The sequence below is a fragment of the Enhydra lutris genome, unplaced genomic scaffold (genome assembly GCF_002288905.1).
Source record: "Enhydra lutris kenyoni isolate GAN:26980312 unplaced genomic scaffold, ASM228890v2 scaffoldscaffold18, whole genome shotgun sequence".
In the NCBI taxonomy this organism is placed as follows: domain Eukaryota; kingdom Metazoa; phylum Chordata; class Mammalia; order Carnivora; family Mustelidae; genus Enhydra; species Enhydra lutris.
The window spans coordinates 2,816,197-2,841,677 of NW_019154102.1; the positions used below are offsets into that span (position 1 = coordinate 2,816,197).

At 34.7% G+C, this 25,481-nt stretch overlaps 1 protein-coding gene across 1 annotated transcript in view; it reads right to left on the reverse strand.

Annotated features, from left to right (window-relative positions):
- LOC111148008 (neurexin 1) overlaps positions 1-25,481 on the reverse strand; it is a 1,160,981-nt gene that overhangs the window by 316,783 nt on the left and 818,717 nt on the right. Inside the window, 1 exon segment of the mRNA XM_022504343.1 lies at positions 8,084-8,265. Coding sequence (XP_022360051.1) covers positions 8,084-8,265 — 182 coding nt within the window.

Consider the following 25,481-nt stretch of genomic DNA (forward strand, 5'->3'; position numbering starts at 1 on the left):
CCCTCTGCCTCTCTCCCCATTCATGCTCTCTTTAAAATAAACAAATAAAATTTTAAAAAGGGCGGGGGAAGAGAAAAAAAGCAAGGAGATTCAGGCAAGGATCCCAGCACTCTACCCATGACTATACTCCTTCCCTCCCCACTCTGCTAGATTGTCTCAACTCCTTCCCTGCTAATGAGACTGGTTAGGGTTGGGCATGGATTCCCTGTTTAGTCTATCAGTTTGAAACCTCCAAAATATTATGAGAAACATTTCTGGAATTTGATGAGAAGCAGATTAGGTTGGAAGAGTAATCATGGAGGAGATGTCAGATTTAATCTGTAATTTTTAGATGAGCATATGGTTGGGAGATGGCGACTTCAGTTTTTAATGTGGTAAGGTTTAGGTGTCCACGAGACATCCAGCTGGAAATGCTGAGTATAGTGATCAGAGGGCAAGTCAGGACTGAAGATGTATATTTAGAAGTGAGCAGTCTACATTACCTAGTTAATATTCAGAGTAGAATTTTAAGAATATTAAGATGGACTTATTTTCATAGACCAAGAAGGCCTAGGAGTCCATTAAATTTTAATCTTTCACCAAAGAGCTTTTCTGGTCTGCCAGTCTGGTATGTCTACTCTTTATTGGGCAGGAAGTTTCAGGAGGAAGTATTTTTCTTGATGGTAAGAGCCCACCATTCAAGCGTCTTCGCGGAAGCATAGTTAAGAGCAGGATGTTCTTCCAGGGCTGGTTTGTCAGCAAAAAGTTAAACAACTAGTCCCCGTGGTATCTGGAAAGGTACAGCCCACCTCTGTCTTGACCTAAGACTCCTGGGGTCCAGCATACTACCTCCCAAAACTCCTAAAGACAACACAAATTGGATTTCACAGCTCTGAAAGTATTTGTTTTCATCAAAATAGCCTTCTCAAGCTCAGTGAACATTATCTCCAGTTCTTTCCTCCTGATTTAAAATGTAGATTATTTATGCCTACTATTAACTTGAGTGCCCCTAGTATATTCATCTAGGTCTTTTCCTTCCTTTGTTGAAATGAGCTGCCTGTGTCTACAGTGGCCCAACATCAGCGTTAATAGGATTCTATTGCCATAGTGTCACTTTCATCTTGTTTCCTGATATGTGGCAGACATGTTTGCTATGCTGTTTGCATTTTTAAACTATTAACTCTCCTGCATTTTGCTTATGGCTTTCAGTGGTTGTGTGTGTGTGTGTGTGTGTGTGTGTGTGTGCGCGCGCAATAAAAGAAGTTTTCCCGATCAGTGTACGAATGACTTCTAATTCAGTATGCATTCCCAAAACTAGTTCTGAACCCTCAAGCAATGTCTTCATTACTCTTTTCCCATTAATTTATATTGTTTAGACTTCTGCAAAGCCAGAATCCTTAATAACCTGTTTTCATATGCTTTCAGTGCTGTTTATCATTTCTTCCTCAGACATGTGGGCTCTGTCTGGATCATAAGAATAAACATATCAAATATGTTCTGAGCATGGGAGATCTTCACCAGGTCTTCTCCTGGGAATCTCTTTAACTATCTCAACTTCTCCTGGATTCCTAAGCTCGTATAAGATTACAAATGCTTTCTGTTTTAAGTTACTAAATTGTGGGTAAATTTATTCCACAGAAATAGATAACTAATACAGTATAAACTGCATCAAAGGTGATCAATATTGATGTGCTGAATGAACCAAAAGAGATGTTATTTGACAGTAGGCTTTTGAAAAATAGCTATAGAAGAAATGGAAGTACTATCAGTAGTTAGAAAGGACTCTTACTCTGGCAGCTTGGCTTAAGAAAAGATTTGCTAAAGCAACTTATCAGGGCCTAACAGAGAATGGATTTGAAACTATTCATTAAAATAGCTTGAGGTCCACCACAAAATAATGGTCAAGAATAGTCATCGTTCATTGGAGCAGAAACTCTGCATAAGATTTTCTCTACCCAGGTAATGCCCCAGGCATTATTTCAACAACTCTTCCAAGGAGATTCTAGAGCCCTAGACTTCTTTCTGCTAGCTCACAAGGCTACAAGATCCCAGGGACAACCCTGAAAACACCCAACATTTGAACAGAGAAGCTGATGACTGAGCAGAATCCAGACAGTGAGATAGAAATGGGAGGAAACTATCTGAACAGAATTAGATACAGAGAAATGACAAGAAGGTCATTAAAAAAAATGGGTAATAGGGGCACTTGAGTAGCTCAGTCAGTTAAATGTCTGGATTTCAGCTCAGGTCATGATCTCAGGGTCCTGGAATTGAGCCCTGTGTCAGGCTCTGCACTGGGTATGGAGCCTGCTTAAGATTCTCTCTCTCCCTCTCTTTCCCCTCATACACACACTCTCTCTCTCTAAAACAAATAAATAAGGAAAATTTAAAATTTTTTAAAAATTAAAAAAATGGATTAATAAATTTTACTGGCATAGAATAAGTGTAGAACTATTGGCAAATGGACCTGAAAATGAAAATTAAGATCAGAATGTGGAGGACATTAAATACTAGTCATAGATTGTGATTTTACCTATCTATAGTTGGGAGATGTTGATGTGTTTAGTAGAGAAATCAGTGCATCAAAGAAACATTTTAGCCAATTAACCTGATGTAAGTATATAAAATGGCCCAGAAAGTATTCAGGAGATAATTCAGGAAGATAAGTCTGACTGATAAGAGCACGGACTGAGGAGGTATATGCGGAGATAGTTGCTCTGGTTCTCCTTACTAAATCTCACTGCAATGGAATTTTGAAGAAGGAAATTAATTCTAGAAATATAAAAATCAAATTCAGAGAGATACTGATGGACCAAAGGTAACAACCATAAATCAGAAAATTAGAAACTGAATTAACTTCCAAGGGGAAAGGATGAGAGAAGTAGTCTGTATGATGTACTTGACCGCACCTGTGCCCAAAATAGAGACTGTTTTAAGATATCTGGACGGGCACTTAACCTAACAGAATTATGAACATCACTTCCCCATTTTCCCCAAAGACAACCTGCATCCTTCACACCTTAGAAGCTTGAACACGAATTTTACAACACAGAGTAAAATGACATCATTTTAGTCTTTCTTCCAAAATCCTAGCCAGAAAGGTCATGTGTTCTCTAATTCATGTAAGAACCAGGAAAACAAAACCAAATGAAACATCTACTGATATGATTAACAGGGTTAAATTTAAATGTTATATGGTAAAGTGAAACTCTCAAAATATGTGACTCTGTTGGTTAGGAAGAAAATTTCAGATGGAACATAATTTAAATTCAAGAAACTCCTGTGAAGGAATAATTAGATTTTATCTTATTGATAGAGGTAAGCACTCATGTATAATTATTGACTTTAAAAAGATGCTTTTAAATTTAGTTTCAATAATGCAGTAAAGTATAAAATATATTAAATAATATGTACTTATTAGACAAAATTTATTAAAGTAATATAAAATGTAGAGATGCAGGGAAAGATGAGAAAGTGTTGACTTGTCACTGATATCGATAAGTTATTTTAGGACAAGTAATATTTACTCTAATGTATTATGCTCCTAGTCTATACTGAAACCACTGATCAAAAGGTGTATTTCTAAATCAAAATCAATTAAGAGCTTGGTTTCAAAAATAAGGCTTCCGACCCAGGAAAGTACAAAGAAGAAACACTCAAGGCAAATATGTACAACAATTCACTAATCAAATTTGTAATGCTCTTTCATGCTCCCAAGATGAAAGAATTTCAAAGAACACTCTTTACTCATCCTCTCCACCATCCTCCACACATTTCCTCTGGTCAGAACCACTGCACACGTTAATATTCATGGCAATGAGTGAGCACATTTGCACTGGCTTTCTTCTGTAAGTCAAAGAGGGGTTAAATAATCTCTAATTAATGTTGCCAGACTGATATATCCGAGATGCTTTCTCTAGAGTAGTAACACTGGTTAACATTGCTAGATATATCTTATAAATTGATTTTTAAAATAGATTTTTTTGCTTATTGCTTCTAAGAATGTTTTTACTCAATATTGATTAAATACTCTTCAACATTACTACTTTAAATGTGTATAAGACCCTACAGCTTAGAAGTCACTTCTTTATATTCTTTATCTTAAAAACCTATCATCTATTTATATTCTTAAAAATACACAGATAAGACAGTTAAAATTGCAAGAGGAAAAAATGGAGATGAACTCAGATAGTCATTCTGGAACAAAATTTGTCTACTATAAATAATCTAAGCTACCTCATGACCAGGATCATTCCTTTATTCATCCAACAAATATTTATTGAAGTAATTATTAAGTTGTGAGCTCATTTATTTTTGTATCCATAGAGCCTAACATAGGCCTAGGCCATGCTAGTTGCTCAGAAAACCTTTCTGGATAGGCTTCAAGCATGTACAGAAATGAAAGTTGAAAAGCCACACTTCTATATTATGTTTCTTATTAATCATCATTATTATCAAATTATGTTCTCTGCCATTAGATAGTTAATCTCAATTGGAAATAATGTGCAGATATGAAATGACTAGAGAACGGTTCATGATAAAGTTGAGTTACAACAAAAGAGATAATTACTAAGGTGAGATAATCATTCATATAGCAAAAATTCCCACCACACAATTCCTTTAAACCATCAGCTACCATAGTCAATTACTTGAAGATTCAGAAAACAACATCAACAAAATTATGTAACTTTTCAATAATATACTGTTAACTGCGTATCAAGTGCTACATTTTTTTTCTGTTACAATCAAGTCTTTGCTCCCCATTTCATGTGTTCATCTTGCCTTCATCCCTCCTAAAACCTTATAAATTTCAATAACAACATAATATGACTTTGAGGTTAACAGTAGTAGCATTAATATTAATATAATTTAAAAAATCTATAAAAACTAGGCCACCTGAATCAAAAACCATTTTATTCCAAGATCCTATAGTTTTAAAGGTACAATTAATCAAAATTTAGATATGATTGTATTTTCAAGTAAAAATCAAACAATCATTCTGATAAAAAGGGATGATGTCAAATATTCACATCTTCATCAAAATTATGTGCCAGTCATATTTTAAAACTTAACTCACTGGAATGGCATTGCAGATTTCAGCAAGACCAGAGCACCTTTCAAGGAGTACTACCAATTTATTCGTTAATTTACTAATTAAGGGTAAAAATACAATTCTTAAAGATTAGTACAGAGTTTAAATTTGGCTGACCTTGAGGGTTTACAGAAGTTTTCCTAGCAGTTCAATGGATAATAATAACTAACTTTACAGATAAATCATATCATGCATGGTATTAATCAGGCTAATTTTTAAATCAGGTACATTCATAAACCAAAATCAAACAACACTAACAAACAAACTATAAATCTTGTTTTCCTTTCTAATTTCCATTCTTGAAAGAAGCAGAATAAATGACTAGGGGAATTGGGATCGACTGCAAGGTACCTAAATAATTTCATAAAATAGGGTCTGAATATTTTCAGATCTAAGTATTATTATTTAGAATACTTCTTTCACCTGCTGTTAACAACTTCGGTCCCAAGACACTTCATTCTCCTTCTCTTTTCTTCCTCCTTCCCTTCTTTTATCCTCCCAGCCCCCTTATCTCTCCCACTCCCTCTCTGCCTCCCCTCACCTTGCCTTTTTAAATTTCTAACTCTTCTTTCTCTTTCTCTTCCCAGTACCCAACATTATAAGAGTTAGAGGTAAGTTTCAATAATATAAAATACAAAACAAAACAATGCTGGCCTTGTCTTAATTTTGTTTGTATGTTGAAACATGAAAATAAGTGACTTGTCTCCATATAAGCAACTTGTTGAGTCATTTATGGCTGACCACCACTTATAAGCAATGAGAGAAAAGGGAAGGAGATATGTTTTCATATTCCATATTTGAATCAAGACAGATAGTAGTAATGGAGACAGGAGGCGTTAGGATGACCAACAAGGGTAAGGTTTAGTAAGCCCAGGGAACCAATATACATTTTCCATTTCCCAATGAAGTACTGGTCTCAGATCAAGCAAAAGTCTGAAGAGAGCAAATCCAAGAGGGAGAATATATTGAGACAAATACTGAATCTAAAGTGAGTAGGTGGTCAAACCAAGAAGATTCATAAAGAAGGATGCCCTTACAGGACAGTTGTCAGAAATTCATGGCAAGTAAAGGAGCTATGGAATGGACTGGGCTGTTAAGGACACCTAGAAACTCAATCCATTACATATGGAGAGACTCTTAAAAGCCCATATTTGATCAAAATTGGAAAAAAAAATACCCATTCTTGTAGACTAAAACCCTCTGATCATAAAATAAACAACACTGGTTTGAGTAATTCAATAACCTAGCCCCTTATGATTTGAGAGTGATCAGTGTAGAACCTTTTCTCAGGGTAAATATGTAATTGGTAATGGATCAATAAGTAATTTCTTTCAGGAGGAAAAGCTCTTGTTTTCTTTATTCATTTTTTTGAAGTAGCAAGGCTCTTAAATCAGAATGGAGTAAATACATTTAGAAAGTTGAAATTACTCTAAACAGCAAGATTCCTTGCTGCACTAGTTAAGCTTATCTCAACTGATCATTTATTTATGATGCCATAAAAATCCAGATGCTTTCAATTTTGATTGTTAGGTATTTGCTGAAAGGTAGTTGAAATTACTTTCCCAGGGTTCCCACTTGACAATTGCATTTTGAATTGAAAATTTAGGATGGTTCAATAATGGTTGTGCTGAGGTGGTTTTTGTTTTTTTGTTTTTTGTTTTTTCTTCCTTTTCTTCTAGGGTTAGCAATGAATTCTGCTCTTGTGGTCAGTGTAAACCCTTACTCAGCTAATGGAAATCTTAGAAGTCTAATAGAAAGCTAAGATTAAGAAAATAAATGAATAAAGTTTTGAGAATTAAAACACATTAGAAGTCCGTGATCATGTATTGTGGTGTTTGATAGTTTTCCTAACCATTTTGGATGAATGCCTGAAGGCCAGTTTCTAAGAGAAAAGAACATGCTGACCAAATCAAATTGTCTTCTGAAGCATGGTGCTGGAAAAGGGAGAACTTATAGGGATAGACAAAAGCAAAACAAAACAAATTTACATAATCATGAGATAAAAGATAAACTATATCTCAAGGATAAAAAGGGAAATGGAGAGACTTAAATATTTTTGAAACCTTCCAGAAATTACAGGTATTCAATTAAGAACTATGATGACAAGAACCCATTAGAGTTTTTAATATGTGACATTCTCCTATGGTTACTTTTATATATCAGGAAAATATTAATATTGCTTAACAAGGCGAGGCTGCATGTAATTCTGCATAAATATTGCTATAAAACAAAATGAAGAATTATAACTATACAGATTAGTAACTCTTTGAATGCAGAAATATAAGGCAGAGTCTCCAAGCTATAGTCAGTTATGGCAACTTTAAAAGGTTTAAAAAAAAAAGTCTTTTTTTTTTTAATTTGCCATCTATGATATGCTGACTAAATTCTTATAATAAGCTTAGAGCTTGGGGAAAAAGGAATCATCCAGGATATAAATGCTAAGACTCCATTTTATTTTCATCATACTTATATATCAAAATGAGTATAAGATGGCATTGATAGAATCTTTTCACCATTTTCTTTTCTACCCCTAATTACCCTTGAAGTTCCCTTTTCTCCCATCCATTGCATGTTAACTTTAGACAATTATTTTCTCAAGTGAGGAAAGGAATAAGGACGCAGGGTTTGGATCTTTTGATGTTACCGGTATTACAACCTCATGATTTCAATCAGTTGGAACAGTATCAACTAGACAATAACTCAGCTTTTTAATTTGGCATTTGCCTAAAGTCACTGAAAACATACCAAAGTCAATCTTTGTGAATAGAGAGTTGAGAGGAATTCACACTTAACAACAAAAAATATATTTTCTAATGTAAAGAACATTTTTAGCAGAAGCAGTTGGACTAAGGTCTTATTACTTCTTAAGTGTATTTCTATTTTCTGTACCGAAGTGCTGGTTGCTGGGGAGGAGAAACTTCCAAAAGGCAGAATTATAAGGTATTTATATTAATAATAATAATAAAACTAACAGTAAAAAATAAAAGCTGAATCTTATTTTAAAGTACTTACTATATGTAGCTCTAGGTAGTCACCCAGGCCAGAAGAACTGTCCACTCGCACCAATACAGCTTCTTTTTGAACAGTGCTAAAACCTATGGCCAGTCTGTCTGCTCGTGTACTTGGACGGTCATTAGGAGGCCACTTATATGTGATTTGTCCACCACCTTTGCTAAAGATATACGTTGTCCCAGCTGGAAAACAAAATAACCAAAACCAATTAGTCTAAATACATCAGGTACACAACGTCCCTGTATTTGTTATGTTGACATATCAACAAATGATTAAATTTATACTATGGCAAAAATGAAAAACAAACATGAAACTATGGCAAAAACAGAGAACAAATCACAGTTTCAACCAAACAAGCTCAAGAAAGAGAACAGAGGATTTTTACAAGAAATATCAAAGCAGCACAGCTTTTAATATACTCATTAAACCTACCAGCAGGTGTTTCAGAACAAATGGGGGATTACTACTTTTTCCATTGAGATGGACACGCATGGAATCAAATGGGGTTTTATTTCTCCCCGCCAGTTTTTTAGAAATAGTTTGGTAGGAAACACTGACTTTAGCTGCTTCCAAAAGGAGCAGAAACATATATCAACTTGTTTTTGAAACAAGAGTTGCACATGCATGTGACAGGGTCATACACCACAGTGAAGCAAATCACAACTACACTACCAACCAACTTTAATGGGGAAAGGGTCTATTCACATATGACAGATGATAACTAATGGATAAAGAGTCATAAGTCCTAGGAGTTATGTCAGGAAAATACAGATAATAGATCTCATCAACCAAAGTGAGATCTTATTTAACAAGAAATATCTATTAGCTGTCAAGCTATCTAGGATCACAAAAAGACCCATGTTTTTCTTCGAAACTGAATGCTAGTCTTACAGTACTAAGAATACCAGACTCATTTGGTGAGTGTTCAAAATTTTACTTTATGATGTTTATGTCAGCAAATTATCCATCTTACTTTAAAAAGAATTTTCTTTCAAACAAGTTTACTAAGCATCCAATGCACTTAAGTCCTATCTCATTGCACCACAACAAAATCTATCTCACTGAATGCAATAAAATGGAATTTTTAAGTCAGAATATTGGAAGAGACAAGTGAAGATATATATGTATATATAGGGAGAGAGAGGAGAAAAGACCTTTTTCCACACTAAAAGGGACCACAGTATATTTGCAAAGTTATCCCAGGAGTGGATGTTGTTAGGATATAATTTATAAAGGGTAATTTAGCCTTTCAATAACAAAGGATGCCAATACATATTTATTGTGTTCTATCTATGTGCCAAACATGGTAAGGAAAGTGGTAAGAGTAAATATTAAAATTTAGGCCACAAAGCATCTTGTGTTTATAGAAAAAATAGCTCTACCAAGAGTAAGGCTTATATGTTAAAGGTGTGTGTATGGCAGGGATGTTTAAAGATTTCTACACATTATATTTCTACCATTACCAAGTTTACCAATTGAATGAAGTTGACTTGATGTCATGTTTTAGTATATTTAATTAAATAGCTGATAGTACTTTGTTTTCTCTTTTTGTATTTTGGAGCCAACTGCCCTTTGCTTTCTGTCTGAAACATTTCCACAGGCCTTTCAGAAACTCCCAAGACCTCTGCAATATGCCTCCTGCCTGACTGGTTCAGAATACCTTGGTACCAGGACAGCAGAAACACGTCAGGATAATATTAATGTAAAAGTGATAAAACAGAATCTTGTTAGAATGCAACAGTAGAGAGTCTTTGGATTCTCTATTAATTTTTTTTGGATACTGATGCATAAAGGAGTTTATCTCTCTCATGTGAAAATACTTAAGTTGTACTTCAAAGGCATCAGTCAATATGCAAGTAAAGAACATTCAGAATATAGAGATTTGTGTATCAGAAATACAGGACCCTCCAGGACCATTATATTCTACATCATCAGAAGCTTGTTACTCAGCATATTAATGAGCAAGAACCATGTGATAAATATTTTTCAGCTTGGTCATTTTTCCCAGATGATTAACTATTAAATGTTTCACTAAAACCTACATTGATAAAAATCGGACGAGAACATATAAAAGTGAGATTTTCTTTTTTTTTTTTTTTTTTTAAAGATTTTATTTAATTATTTTGTCAGAGAGAGAGGGAGAGAGAGCAAGCACAGGCAGACAGAATGGCAGGCAGAGGCAGAGGGAGAAGCAGGCTCCCCGATGAGCAAGGAGCCCGATGCGGGACTCGATCCCAGGACGCTGGGATCATGACCTGAGCCGAAGGCAGCTGCTTAACCAACTGAGCCACCCAGGCATCCCAAAAGTGAGATTTTCTTTAACAGGAGACTGTGGTGGTGACCTCTGAGTGTAGATACTTGATTACTTTTATTTTGCACCATTTAATTAACTTTGTTCTCTAGTGCCTATGTAGTTCCTATGAATTAAGACAAATATTCAAAACTTGAGATGCTGCATAATAATGTAAAACATCTGGAAGAATGCAGATGTTTTCCAGAATCACCAGAAGAAGGTAGTGGTGTAAAGCAAAATATCTTACGTTACATAGTGGTTCTTGATATTAAAAATATCACTTTCCAAACAATTTTTCATTTCTTTTCTACTTCTGTATGGAAAGTAGGGGAAGCAATAGTCCCACGTTACATTTAAGGAAATTTAAAGATCGATTTGTTATCTAAAGTTGCAACCTTAGTTAAGTGGCCAAGCTGGTGGGAAACCTAGTATCCAGACTCCTACTCCCGAACTTTTTTTTTTATATTACAGAAATGTTTCTGTTATCATACCAAGACAGTTAAGAAAAAGTTAATTGGATGTGTCAGTCTGAATTTATCAAGGCCAACTGTTATCATATTCTAATGTCTCATATCCATAAAGTGACATTTGCACCTCATGATCATATACTGTCCTTTCACCTCACAATGCTTTTAAAAAAAGAAAAATAACATGTAAATGTGAAATGACATAACATTTAATATATGTAGATTCACATTTAGTTTAGGGTATACTTCCCAAAACTTATGGAACTATGAAAGTTTCTAGCTGCTCAGTTGCAGAATGTGAGGATAATAATTTAAAAGTTTTTATTTTCAGTAAGGTAAATGTTACAATACAGACATCGTTACTCAAGATTTGATTTCATCTCATATTTCAGTAAGTGCGAAGACTTGGCAACTAGCATACTATTAGCTACTCTGTCTTCCTTAAAATAACCTTCCAGTTCTGTAAGTTTTACCAAAACAAAGCAAAAACAATTGTACTACCTCATGCCAAGCAATGCAATTACTTGTAGCATCCTTTTTCTCCAGATATATCTGGAAAGCAATTTCTCTTGCCTCTTCTTCTACATGCACAACAGTAGATTATACTGTTCTCATCAGCATAATTTCATAATAAGTAAGAAAATTAGATGTCCAGTTCCTCCCCTGCCCCTCTCTCCCTACCTCTATAAGCATCTCCCTACCTCTATAAGAAAAAAAAATCATATCAAACTCTACAAAATTCCCTATGTTCTTAAATCCCCTTTCTATCAAGACAGAAAATTACAGTGTATTCTATTCTAGTAACCTTATATGACAGTACCCCCACAATAAAATACAGTGGGTCAAACGACTGAAGTTTTAAATCTACTTCATTTAGCATGTATTTTTCTGAAGGACATGATGTACTTACTATATAGCAGATAGCTAAAAAAAAATTAAGAATGTAGGCTCTGAGCAGACCTGGGTTCAAATTCCAACTGAATCATTTACAAGCAACAATGACTTTGACCAACCTATTTATTCTAAGTCTTGGACATCCCATCTGAAAAAAATGAGGATATGAACACTACCACCTCACAGAGTTTTTGCCAAAATTAAATGAGATATCATACAGTAAGTAACACTTTAGTCTAATTCCTGGAATATGGGAAGTGCCCAGTAAATTTTACAGAGAAGAGTTGGTGCGTGCGGTGGAAGTGTGTGTGTGTGTGTGTGTGTGTGTGTGTGTGTATGCATAGGTTAAAAATACAAAATAACAAAAAATATATAAAATAACAAACACTGCAACATTTTTGTCTTATTTTAATATAAGTTTGGAAAACTTTGAGTCATTTCAAAATTGTGTGAATACCAAATATTTTGAAGAAATGCCTTTCTTCCATCCCAGTTCTTATTAAACTTTTCAGTATTTCATTCCTTGGATTAGCAATTTTTCCACATAAACCCAATATATTATTATTTACATCCACTAGTAGTTGACAACAAGAAGGATGTTAAATTGCATCACATGGTTGCTTTCATGAGAAAAAGAATATTAGTTCATCATCATAAAATACCTAGCATGGTAAGATTTATAGCATGATGCAAAAAAATTCACTTTAACTGTTAAATAAAGGAGTAAGTCTAAACAAAATGAACTGCCATCTAGCTTTCTTATTTTATTTTCATAGAAACATGTTTTACTGTATTATATAAGTGAATTCAATGTGCAGCAACAGTATATATCAGTCACCATACCAAGTGTTTTAGGAACATAGAAAGGCATGGTTCTATATGACAATCACTGACACCTCAGTGCCATGACTACTAATGGATTTATTGCAAATTAACCTCAACATCCATCACATCACATCACTGAATGTATGGATGACTCAAACTTAAAGTGGTTTTCAGCAATCTCCACATTTAAGTCGTGCAGAAAATCTATAATACTGCAAATTCATTAACAGAGCTAGCTCCATCAGATGCAAGTTTATCTGTGTCAACATACTTTACGCTGCAATAAATGTCTGTTAAATTATACATGGGCTCTCATTTCTAATGTCTGAACTACCTGTGAGGTTATAACAAGAAATATTTTTAGCTTTTATTTAATATCTATTTACATAAAGGTCGCTCTCCCCTCCTTGACTTATTGCCAACCATCTCTTCCCTAAATGTGCCCACTGCAGCCTCATTTGTTTCTACAAAAGTTAATATGTTCCCCCAAGTGGACTGAACCTTCCTGAAAAATAAAAACAATCGGCATGTATTACGGGTTGCTCTCCATCCTTGCTCTATGAACAAGAATAACTTCTAAATAGATTACTTTCTAAGTCATAAGTATGTGAAAAAAAGGTTTCTTTCTGAAAGCCCATAATTCTTCAAATATTGCTGTGTAGCCAACATGAAACATCCAGGCCATTATAATTTTATTAAGTATAATAGGAATATAACACTTTTTTTCCCATTAAAGTTTGCCAGGTAGTCAGATGGAGTTAAAATAAAACAATTATAAGAGGAGCTTTTATTCTTTCTATAACCTTGAGAACAGGCTATTGTTAAATTTAAATTTTCTGAACAATTTCTACCTATAGAGGCATTCTTTTGAGTAAAATTCATAGAAAGCAAAACCAATGAGAAGGTTAATTTCTATGACAAAAAGAGAAAAAAAAGTTTTCAACCACAGTAAAACTTCTAAAGCGGTGAAACGTAAAAAAATAATAAATCTTAATAAACTCACATGTACACAAAATCAACAATTTATTGCAGTTTAAGTTTCTATAAATTCTTTGCAAGATCACAAAGAATTATTTTGTGAAATTGAGCACTAATTGTTTCACAATAGGAACATTAACAACCCAGGAAAGGTGGGCATTATAACTAGGAGAGATGAATGGAATAAGTAAGTAATACGTAGTAAGAGTTCCTCCCCATAATACGTAATGAACGCTAAACGGAAAAGTAGTAACAATAAGTGACTCTGAGAAGTAAGAGACAGCCCTCAATGCTACTATTCATCTAAGGATGAACAAATACTAGGGAAAGAAAATGAAAATAAAGAGTATATATCATAATTTGAGCCTCTTTATGGAAGACACAGACTTGGTAGAATTGACAAATGCACTACAGCTGGCTAAAGAGAAAGAAAATGACATTTTTTTTTTTGGTTTTTTTTTTGTTTTTTTTTTTTAACCTATGTCTTTGAGAAAGAAAGCAGGTAAGTCCTTAATAAAAGAAACAGAGCAAGAAACATGAACTATCACTGAAATGGCTTCCATACTGGGCCTGCAGTTTGCATCAGACCAGAACGGAGAAACCCAAGAAGAGTTTAAGTAATTCCCAAACAACAAAAGCCTTTTCAAAGCAGCTCATAGCAACATCCAAGATAGAACAACAGGAGGCTTCTCTCATATTGCAAGTCACACATTCCATCAGAATCCTAGACTCTTAAGAATTAAGGTAATTTTTTGAGGTTTTTTTTTTTTAAAGACAGTTTGTTGACTATTTAAATTTCATGCAAACTGAAAAAGATGGGAAAAGTCAAAATTATGAGCACCTTTTTTTTTTTTAAAGATTTTATTTATTTGACAGAGATCACAAGTAGGCAGAGAGGCAGGCAGAGAGAGAGAGGAAGGGAAGCAGGCTCCCCACTGAGCGGAGAGCCTGACGCGGGGCTCAATCCCAAGACCCTACTAAGATCATGACCTGAGCCGAAGGCAGAGGCCTCAATCCACTGAGCCACCCAGGCGCCCCTGTTTTGTTTTGTTTTTTTGTCCCGTGGAATTTCCCAGAGTGACACTATACAGGGTCACTGCACACCTACCACTCTATTAAACACCAACCATGAACTCAGTTTGGGCTCTTGCACAGAGATTCTTGCACCCTATACAAATCACAGATACTGCTAGACTCTCAGGGTCTCCAAGGTCTCACTAGGTATTAACAATTAATGTCTCCCAAACTTTCCCCAGGAGCAAAGGAGGCTGAATCACTGAGATTCTGCAGTTGACTTAGGAGATGTGCAAGCAGTGGAATTCTCTCCACTAAGCTGGCCTCTATGATATTCAGCGCTGGTTCAGCCAAGATACCATTTTAAAATAAAAAGTGGCGTGTGCTTATTCAACAAGAAACTTTAATCAAAATATAACTATCTAGAAGATGGAATAGCAAAAAGCTATCACGATTCCTATAAGGTCGGGAATTACTACTCTCCAAGATAATTTCAACAGTAATTATGCACTTCAATAAGAAAGTAAGGAAATTTTCCTTTTCCCTACTGACCCTAAACTTTTCTCTTAATAATAATCTTTTTCTAATAAATATTCCATATTTTTCTATAGTCTATATTTTCTGTAATACAAATTCTACATTCTGTGATCCTGGGAAGAACAATATATTTAAAAATGCATCATACATATTTCTCATTTTGATATTTGGCATTTTCATATTTTGACATTTATGAAGAAAGTATGCTACATGAAAAAATGTATTCATTCTTTTAAAAACAAGTGGGTTCTTCTTTAATAACTGAAGTAATTCTTTAGCATATAAGTGGATTCATGGCTGACCTACCCTGTCCATATCTTAGACATTTATTCAGGAATACCACAAATAATACACAGATTGTGCATTGCACAATCAAAAAGACCGCATTCATATAAGAGATATGAATGGTATTCACTGGTCTTGTGTGAAGTTTTGGCTCCATATCTCAGTCACTGAAGCCAAGTGTCATCATCTGGGTAAGTTACTCTGTTTTTCTGTCTTATAAGGAAATTAATTGAAACAAGAAAAATTCCTAAGCTGACTTACCCGCTGGTTGTGTGATAATTGCCAATTATGTCAATGAAGCTAAGAATATAAAATGTAAAACACACAGCTCTTTTCTCCAAACAGGTAGGACCATTAAAGTTAAATAGCAAGGCAGGATAGTTTATGAGAGAGATCAGATAAATGGTATTCACCCACGTCACCTGGTTTGGATTTTTAAGAAATCTTTGAAAAGGTGACAATATTAAAGGCACTGATTAATGTTAACTTTTTTAAAAAGAGCATAGAAATGATAATAGATCAAAGACATAGAAGTAGTTGAATATTTTGAGATAATTTTCAAGCCGGTGAATACTGTTTTCGAAAATCTAGGCAATAAGTAATACTTCACTTAGTGAGTGATTCCTTTGCAATATGCTTTCTTTTAAAAGCTATTTGTTATTTCCCTCTCTAAACATGTCACTTAGAAAATATTCCCTCTAGGAACAGTTGAGTTCAATAGTTTGAGTGGCCCAACCTTGTTCCAAGATCAAATTTTAAGTCCTGGAAAATTAAAAGGCTCTTGGGATCTAAGGTTCTCTTGTTAAAAAGAAAAACAAGTAAGTGGTATTCTTTCTGCCAATCAGATTAGGAAAAAACTTCATAAAGATAGGAAAGTGATCTAAAGTTAAAAATAAAACCAAGCAAAGCAATCCCACAACCAATAACCTAAGAACATCAAATGCTTATGTCTTGCCTTCTGAAACTACACTTCCTCCAGCAGTGAGCGAGCTTTATTAAAAAGTCTCTTACAAGTAATTCAGTAATCAATTTGCATTAGAGCTACAGACAGCAGGGATGGGAGAGAAGAAACCACACCTTTCGGTACTTAAAGAAAAATCTTATTTTAAAGAACATACAATAAGCTCTGTAAGTCCCTAATAAATTCTTAAAATTATTAGCTAGTCCATAAAAATTGTACTTGACTAATAATGATGTCCTTAAATTTACTTTTTTTAAAGTTAATAGTTAAAATGGCCTTCATCAAGTTTTCAGAGTCAAGAATTAGAACTATGGTGTTAAAAATTAATATTATAAAAAAGTGATATAAGCATAGACTTAATGCTGAAATGTTCTCAGAGATAATTAAGCAAACCTTCCCATTTCAAATGACAAAATGGAAGCCCAGAGAATGCAAGTGGTTTCTCAATGTCATGCAGATAGTGAGGGTCTATAACCAACCCTATTCCTAGTGCTTTTTCCATGATACAGTGAAGACGTGAGATCGAATGACTGCTTCTTATTTAGAAAAATAAGCTGAAAAATTCACAAATCAAGGTCTCACTTCAATCATCTCTAGAATCTTTTTAATGATGCTTTCCTGGACTGGTTTGGAGGGACTCAAAGTTTCTGTAATGACACTTAGCAGAAATGACTCGCTCACATTCTGACATTTTCAGAGTCTAGCCTGAATATTTTAAAGATGTGAGATCTTTGCAAAGCTTTATTGTAAGATTTCTGCCTCCAAAGCTATCCCTGCCTTCGGCATACTCTAAGGCTCCTGAATTACTGAACACAGATGTAGAAAATAAACTTTCATTATTAATGCAATAATCACTTCTATTCTATACCAGAAAGGCCATATTCTATACCAGAAACACCATTTCTTGCCCTTAGCAGTGGAATTAAATCCTGAACACAAAAGCTCACATGGTTACTTTGAACTATTTGCATCACATATTTAATATAGGGGCCACCAGGGGCGCCTGGGTGACTCAGTCAGTTGAATGTCAGCGTTCAGCTCAGGTCATGATCCCAGGGCTCTGGGATCAAGTCCTGCATCGGGCTCCTTGCTCAGTGCAGAGCCTGCTTCTCCCTCTGCCCACCAACCCCTGCTTGTGCTCTCTCTCTGACAAATAAATAAAATAAAATCTTAAAAAAGAAAAAAAAAAGATGCAAGAAACTGAAATTAAGGTATATTCTACAGAATAACTAGCGGCATTCTTCAAAAGAGCCAAGGTTAGGAAAACACAGAGAAATGCTAAGGAGCTGTCCCAAATTGGAAGGGACCGAGGAGACATGACAAGATGCAATGGGAGACCTTTGTTTCAATCTTGGACTGCAGAAAAGGACATCAGCGGGATAACATAATGTTTGAAGAAGGTGTGTAGGCTAGTATATTGTATCAATGTTAACTTCCTGGTTTTATTCATTGTATTATGTATACAAGATGTTAACTTTGAGAGCTGGTTGAAAGGACAAGGAGAACACTTTTTTAAGAAAATTTTGTAACTTTTTAGTAAATTTAAAAGTATTTCAAGGGCACCTGGGTGGCTCATTCAGTTAGGCATCTGCTTTCGGCTCAGGTCCTAATCTGGGACTGAGCCCCACTTCAGGCTCCCTACTCAGCAGGGAGTCTGCTTTTCCCTCTCTGCCCCTTCCCATGCTCTTTCTCTCTCTATAATAAATAAATAAAACGTTTTTAAAAAATCTAAATGTATTTTTAAAAAATCTAAATGTATTTCAAAATAACTTTTAAATAAAGAAATGTATTGATCATGAACAGCAATTAAGACTCGAGTAAGATTGTAGGCCATGGGAATCTATGCAACAAAGGTAGCTTATAAAATCCCTAGCTCTTGAAATTGACAAAGTGAATAAAAGAAACCTCACTTAAAATGGAGTCTGGAGGCCAGAAGGGGGAGCTTTCATGCCCTGCCACTCTTTCTCAATTGTAGACCCCAGCATGAAGAAGTCTATACTTTACTACCCCAGAAGGAGTTTGAAAGATTTTCTCTGGGCTCAGCAACTCAGCCAATAAAAAGTCACTACACTCTGGGGACTCCCAGTTTACTCCATGGACTCTGTTTTTAACAGCCTCTCCCAACTCCTCCTTTACCTCAATAAAAGAACATTCCTCTCCTTTGTTCTCTAGACCTACATGTATGACCTCAGTTGTAATTCTCTGCTCTTCCTAAATAAACCCATTTGCTAGTAAAATATCATAAACTTTATGAGAGCTCACAGTAAGCTAATTCCCTGTATAAGTTTGCAATCTAAGAGGGACACTAGTGCCATGGGGAGGCAAAAAGAAATGGTACTAATGTTAAGAAAGGGTTTTCTAATACATTATTGGTATTTTCATGTGTAGGAATTAGTATAGTTGACCCTTGAACAATGTGGGGGTTGGGGACACAGAACTATAATGGAAAATCCAAGTAAAATGTTGATTCCCCCAAAACTTATATAGCCTATTCTTGGCAGAAGCCTTACTGATAACATAGTCAATTAAAACATACTTTATATATATGTGCATATGCAATTAATGCATACTTTATATGTCACATATATTATATACTGTATTCTTACAGTAAAATAAGCTAAAGAAAAGAAAATGTTATTACGAAAATCGTAAGAAAGAGAAAATACATTTGCAGTACTATATTGTATCCAAAAAAAGTTGGCATATAAGTGGACCCATTCAGTTCAAACTCATGTTGTTTAAGGGTCAATTGTACATACTGTGGTTGTTATGAAAGAAATGAGTCCAAAGACAGCGAATAGGGGCCATTAGGGAGGAAAGATTCGTATCTCTTCTAACATAACAAGGAAAAAGAAGTCCTGTGTGAATTTAATTTAGAGGTTGCTTGAAAGATTGAAAGCCAAATGGTTGAAGAAGGTGTGTGAAGAATGAGTTGGAATTTTTGACAAAAACAAAACACAATGCTGAGTCAATAGTAGAAGAACAATGATAGAGAACGAGAATATGATGACAATATAACAGCATAATCTAAGAAAAAAAAATCCATACACTCAAAAAGTTATTTAAGTATTTGCTATGTACAAAGCATGATGCTAGACCTGGGGATAATACAGAAGTATATGTCAAAGCTCCAGAATCCAATTTTTCTACAACTATCACTACTCGTTCAATCAGAAGTCAAGTTTTTATTTTCTCTTTTATATTCCCATTCTGAGAGCCACTGTTCATATTACAACACCTTTAATCTTAAATGTAATATTCATCCTTACTGATATGATACCATCCTGCCTCTCCTTAATTTAAATCTACCTTACAAACTCTAAGTTCATTTTTTGAAATAGCATATGTAATCACTCCTCTATTCAAAGATCTCCACCATGTACCAAATTAAGTACAAAATCCTGTTGTAACTTAAACATCCTCCATATAACCAGCCCTCCTTCAGGCAAACTGAAGAGTTCACTTGGTCTCCCAAAATACCCCTGAATTCTCTTTAGGGAAGATAGAATTTAACATAGTTCTGGAAAAATAAGAGAAAAAAATATTTTTGTGGGCAGGACTGTCATGAGAAAGTCACAGAGGCAAAAAATGGATTCCAGAAATAAGTCCTAGATCCACTTGTATTAATGGGAAGTTACTTTTTTTTTTTTTTAAAGAGGCTGATACTTTTTTAAGCACCACTATTTCCTATCTCTTTGCGTCCTGAATTAAGTCTCTAAATAAATAGAGAGTACAAATCACATAGTTGAAATTAGGACTGTTCAAGTTCAGTATTAAGAGATTAGATCAGTTCCAGTATCTCAGTATATTCATAATTCTATGAAAAGCAAATTTCCTTACAAAGATTCACATAACTTCACAAATGTAAGGAAAAAAAAAACATGATACTACTGTCATGAAATAGAAACTTTATTTAATAAGAAGTGTTTTGGTGATATTTGCTATTTATCACAAATCTTTGCATTCTATCTTCATCAGAAATAAAGCCATTTTTCATTTGTTTTTAAGTCTAGATTTATGCTTAGTAGAAAAAGTAACAGTAATGGTAACCAACATTAAAATAAATTATGTATAACTGATTTGTTTATCCTTTATTTTAGACTCTCTGAAACACCATATGAAGAAAATAAGAACACAATTTAGCCAACTTGGAGATGTATCAATCCACATATTTTCATAATAAAAATTATAAGCAGCAAAAAATTGGGACACTAGACCACTTTTTTGACAAACAGCTGTGGGTATTTATAATATAAAATTCAAAGAGGGAAGTTTTTTAACCCTTGAAGATAGTTAGCCAATGAAATTCAACAAAGGAAATGAATTTTGAAAGTGATAAAAAAAATGTTCTCTACAGAGATCTATTTCACCACCCATGTGAAGATATAAAACTATGTGTGAGAGTTGTTTTTGAAGCGGAAATGATTGAAACATTAGAGGGTGGATTAAAGTGCCAAATCAGCCCTGGGGCAGGGAAGTGTCAAACCTTTCTTCTTTTGTATTTTGTTCATAAAATTCTATCCTCCTAGACTAAAATTACAAGGTGGTTCCAAACTGAACCTCAGATGCTTGAATGCTCAGGTTCCCAGTCTCAAAAGACCCTCAAGTTTGAAACATAAGTCTTTGAGCTCTAGGATCTTCAAATAGCATCTCTGAAAATGATTGAGAAAGACCTATAGGACAAAGAAAGAAGAGCACTACTAAGGATGAAGTAGGCTTCAAACTTAGAAACACCCAGATCTAGGATCATCCTTTAAAGTTTAACTCATTTTAAATTGGTTATTGTATTCAAATGAAGTTTCCATGCCATCTGTCTTTGAAGTCATTTAAATTAAGTTTTATGACTCTTGAGGGAAAAAGAGGCCATTTCTAACTCAGTATAGTCTGCTTACTACTATCAATCACTAATTAGAATTAATTATTAAGAAAGTGATTCCCTTTTTCCCTGAATATTCTAAATCATTTATCAAAGGATGACATGCCTTTTTGTTTCTTCTTCGGTATATTGAAGTCATAGTCATATGACTTTTGGGTAGACACTACTGAAGCGATGGTTTTAGTCAGATGTGTGACAATAATGGCATCTAAAAGCTACATTTAACCAAGTGAGCAGTATTTTTGGAACAGCAGGCAGTATAAAAGTGCTTTGTGAAAATTAACATATTCTAGCAAATTAGTTTGCACTCATTATCATAAGCAATTATTTACTGTTTAGATGCAGCTCGTATTAAATTGGCAAGCAATTTGCAAGAATTAAAACATAACATGGAGGGTTTTCTGAAAATTCAACAATATACTGAGACAAATGATGCTACTAGGTTCACAGACCATGTACCAAACACGGTTACCCATTAAACATATTTAGCATTAAAATAATAGTTGGCTACATGGGCTTTTAATGTAAGATAATTTTGTAACCATTGTTCAGACACTATCAGTAGAATTATACATGTGAGACACTAGAAGGCATTAAAAAAAAAAAAAAAGACCTCAGAAGGAAGCAGGAAGTCTTTGTTTTCTGAGAATGAACTGCTTGTCACTTTGACTAAATTTGGGGACTTCATTAACCCAGCACAGTCTTTTTTTGTTTTTTTTTTTTAAATTTTATTTATTTATTTGACAGAGAGAGATCACAAGTAGGCAGAGAGGCAGGCAGAGATAGAGAGAAGGAAGCAGGCTCCCTGCTGAGCAGAGAGCCCGATGTGGGACTCCATCCCAGGACCCTGAGATCATGACCTGAGGTGAAGGCAGCGGCTTAACCCACTGGGCCACCCAGGTGCCCAACCCAGTACAGTCTTGAGCTATCTGGTATTATTCAAGTGGTCCCTTTTATTTTTATTTTTTATTTTTTATTTTTTTTTAAGATTTTATTTATTTGACAGAGAGAGAGAGAAAGCACAAGTAGAAGGGAACAGCAAGGGGAGAGAGACAAGCAGGCTCCCCACTGAGCAGGGAGGCCAAAGCTGCTTAACCGACTGAGCCACTCAGATCCCCCCCATCCACCCACCCAAGTTGTCCCTTCTAAAAAGTTTCCCTTGTCATGGTTATTCCCTCCATTTATCTCAATGGTGGAGACTACTGATGTTTACACTATGCATACTGTCTTCTCTAATAATAGAACTCGAAACTGGGCATACAGGTAGATTGAATGTAAGCTGGCCATACAGCTGTGCAGCTAGAGCCTACATTTCCCCTTCTCCCTTGCAGCCTGCCAGGGCCAAGTGACTCAGTTCTGGCCAAAAATGTATTTGCACTTTCCTGCCCATGTCCCTCGTTCTTCTTGCTGAGTGACCTTAAGACCTAGAAATGGAAGCCACAGGTTGAGAATTTTACCCTTCCAGCCTGGGTCCCCTGAAGTGTAACTACGATGCAAGAAAGAAAATTTACATTTTGTTCATATCTAAGTATTTTAAGATCTCATTTTTACAGCAAGTGGTGTTTATATAGCCTTTAAAACAATATGACAAAACATTCCCATCTATTTTTTTATGCTTATACCAGTCAAGTAAATTTGATAGGGAAACTATAATTATCTCTATTTTACAAATTTGAAAGAAATTGGTGCTCACAGAGGTAAAATGATTTGTCTGTGGTCACAAAGTATTGTGAAACTTCTTATCAAAACCTTCCTCACAGAAGGCTAGTAATAATCTACTACTTTTTATAGTCAATCAGTGTTACTCTGACAGATTCTATGGTGAGGGTGCCACATATTTTCATGGATCTACCCAATCCCCAAACTCTTCTCTTCCTTACAAGAACAACGTGGCACATCTGCAAAACGTGGTAAAGGAGGCTGCCCACGACCCTGAAGCAAAGTGAAATTAATTGACCCACAATGACCCCTCAACTTGAATATAGAGTGTTTACCTTAGAAACCTTGTCATTGTACATTCTTTCTCTGCCCCTTTGAGATATAAATATTCTCTCAGCTTGTTGACAGTTTTACAACTCAGGAATGTCTTTCTCCAGTGCCTGGAACCATCTCTTTGAAATGTAATCATCAAGAAAGGTAGGACCCCTCTCAGTCTGTGCTGAAGTACAGAAGCCATGGTGTATCAGCACCAACTAGCAAGCACCATAGACCTAATTCCACTGAGCAACCCACAGTGTGGTCTCCAATATGTACCCATTAGCTCACCCCAGAGCTTAAAAAGGTCTCTTGACTTTTGCTTCAGTACAGTGGAGTCCTAGCTTTTCCCCCATTAAAAAAGTTTGGAATAAAGTCTTCCGTACTAAATAGATAGATAGATAGACAGACAGACAGAGAAATAGAGAGATCTTCTTTACCTGTTTAACTTGTTTGGTGCAATCCTTCTTTGAGTTTCGTCACTCATTTATTTTTATTATATTATTCTGCCACCTAAGCCAACCAGTCTCAGAAAGAGCAATAGTAACCCAGTCAAAATTTAAAAAAAAAAAAAAGAAAGAAAGAAAGAAAAATGTTCCCTCATTCGAATTTTACTTCCTCATTCTCAGAGGAAAATTCATACTTCTTCATACAACATAAAAACAGTATTATCGGGGAAGCTTAGTAATAAGAAATTTTACTTGGAGGTATTTTCATATACTAATCAAAATGCTAAATAACATTTTATAGCAACATTCTGAGTAACATTCACCTAGTGTGAATTATTAGAGATACTTCCATAGCAATGCAATGAGCACTCAATCTCCACTTTCTGAGGATAGTTACCACAAAAAACCAAATACCTAATCATAAACATAGAGTAAATTCTACCTATTTCATATTATATCAGTTTTATTTTGTTTGTCACTAATATTCTATCCTGAGGATAATAATTAGTTGTAATGGTTCCTTGTACAGACCTCAGAGCCTAGAACACTACCAGGTGCTTACTTCATAGATCTCTAACAACATTTATGTGGTGAACAAAATAAAATACGTTCATGTCCCAAACTATATTGAGGATATCTTTTATTTTCATTTGATGTTTTGGAATCAAATATCTTTGTACTATATGTATAATAAGGAACTTGTTAATGAGAAGTTGGAAAACAAAGAAAAGGTTACTGTGTGAAAACCTATGTCAGCAACTTTTCCCAGTGTCTTGGAAAGAACCATAATTTAGAAATACCATGAAAAGTCCTATAAATTGAGAGTACTGAGAAAAAAGTTTAAAAGTATATATATATATATAGAGAGAGAGAGAGAGAGAGAGCGCCTCTATATATATCAACTGATAATTTTCCCTATTCAACTGTTAACTTTGGCATAAAAGAAAGACTCTTAATTTTCTGTTGATATACATATATGTTATTTTGGAGTATAGATTTATATATATTCATGTAATCATATGTGTATACTTCTGCACTCTTCTTTCAACTTTAAAGAACATATACTTAAAACTCGTATAAATAAAAACTTCGTGTACATATTATCCATCTAATCTCAGGAAAGAAAATAAAATGTCATGTTCACTGATCACAGAAGGTGAGCTGTCCTCAACATTACACTGGGGACAGATAAGTCAAAATAACAAAGCAGAACAAATAAAATACCAAAGAATAACCCTTTCCCTGAAGAATGGACTAAAATAAGTCTCTTTTTCACACTACTCAAATTCAGATTTTTTTTTAACTAAAATAATCAAGCTCTAAATCCAAGAAAAATTCTCAAGCTGGTATTTTATTTATTCTCATGCAAATAACCATCTAAAATAATTATAAAGGGGCATTTTAAAGGATAGAAAAGTAACACTTTTTCTCCACAAGATGTTAGTTTTTCAAGCAGTGTGAAGATTCTCATATCAAGAAATGTTCAAGCATTTCTTAATTCTGCCACTTTAATATTTGTAACCAACAGTTATTTCCATATTCATTTACCATGCCCTTATCTGTTTGGCAAATAGCATTTCTCTTCCACGTACTATATGACACATTTTGAAGAGTAGATTCCCAAAATAGCACAACCAATTTCCCTTTCAATCCTGTTAACAATATGAAACCATACAGCCCACACTGTCTGTACCTATGAGTAAGATTTATGGAATAGATTCAGCATCGGAAATGGCAACTTCCACTATAACTTCATAGGGCATTCGCCAATAAGCTAATCAAATGTTTCTGTGCTAGTGAAGAGGTGATAGCATGCCAGAGTAACTATGTAAGAAAACATACAGA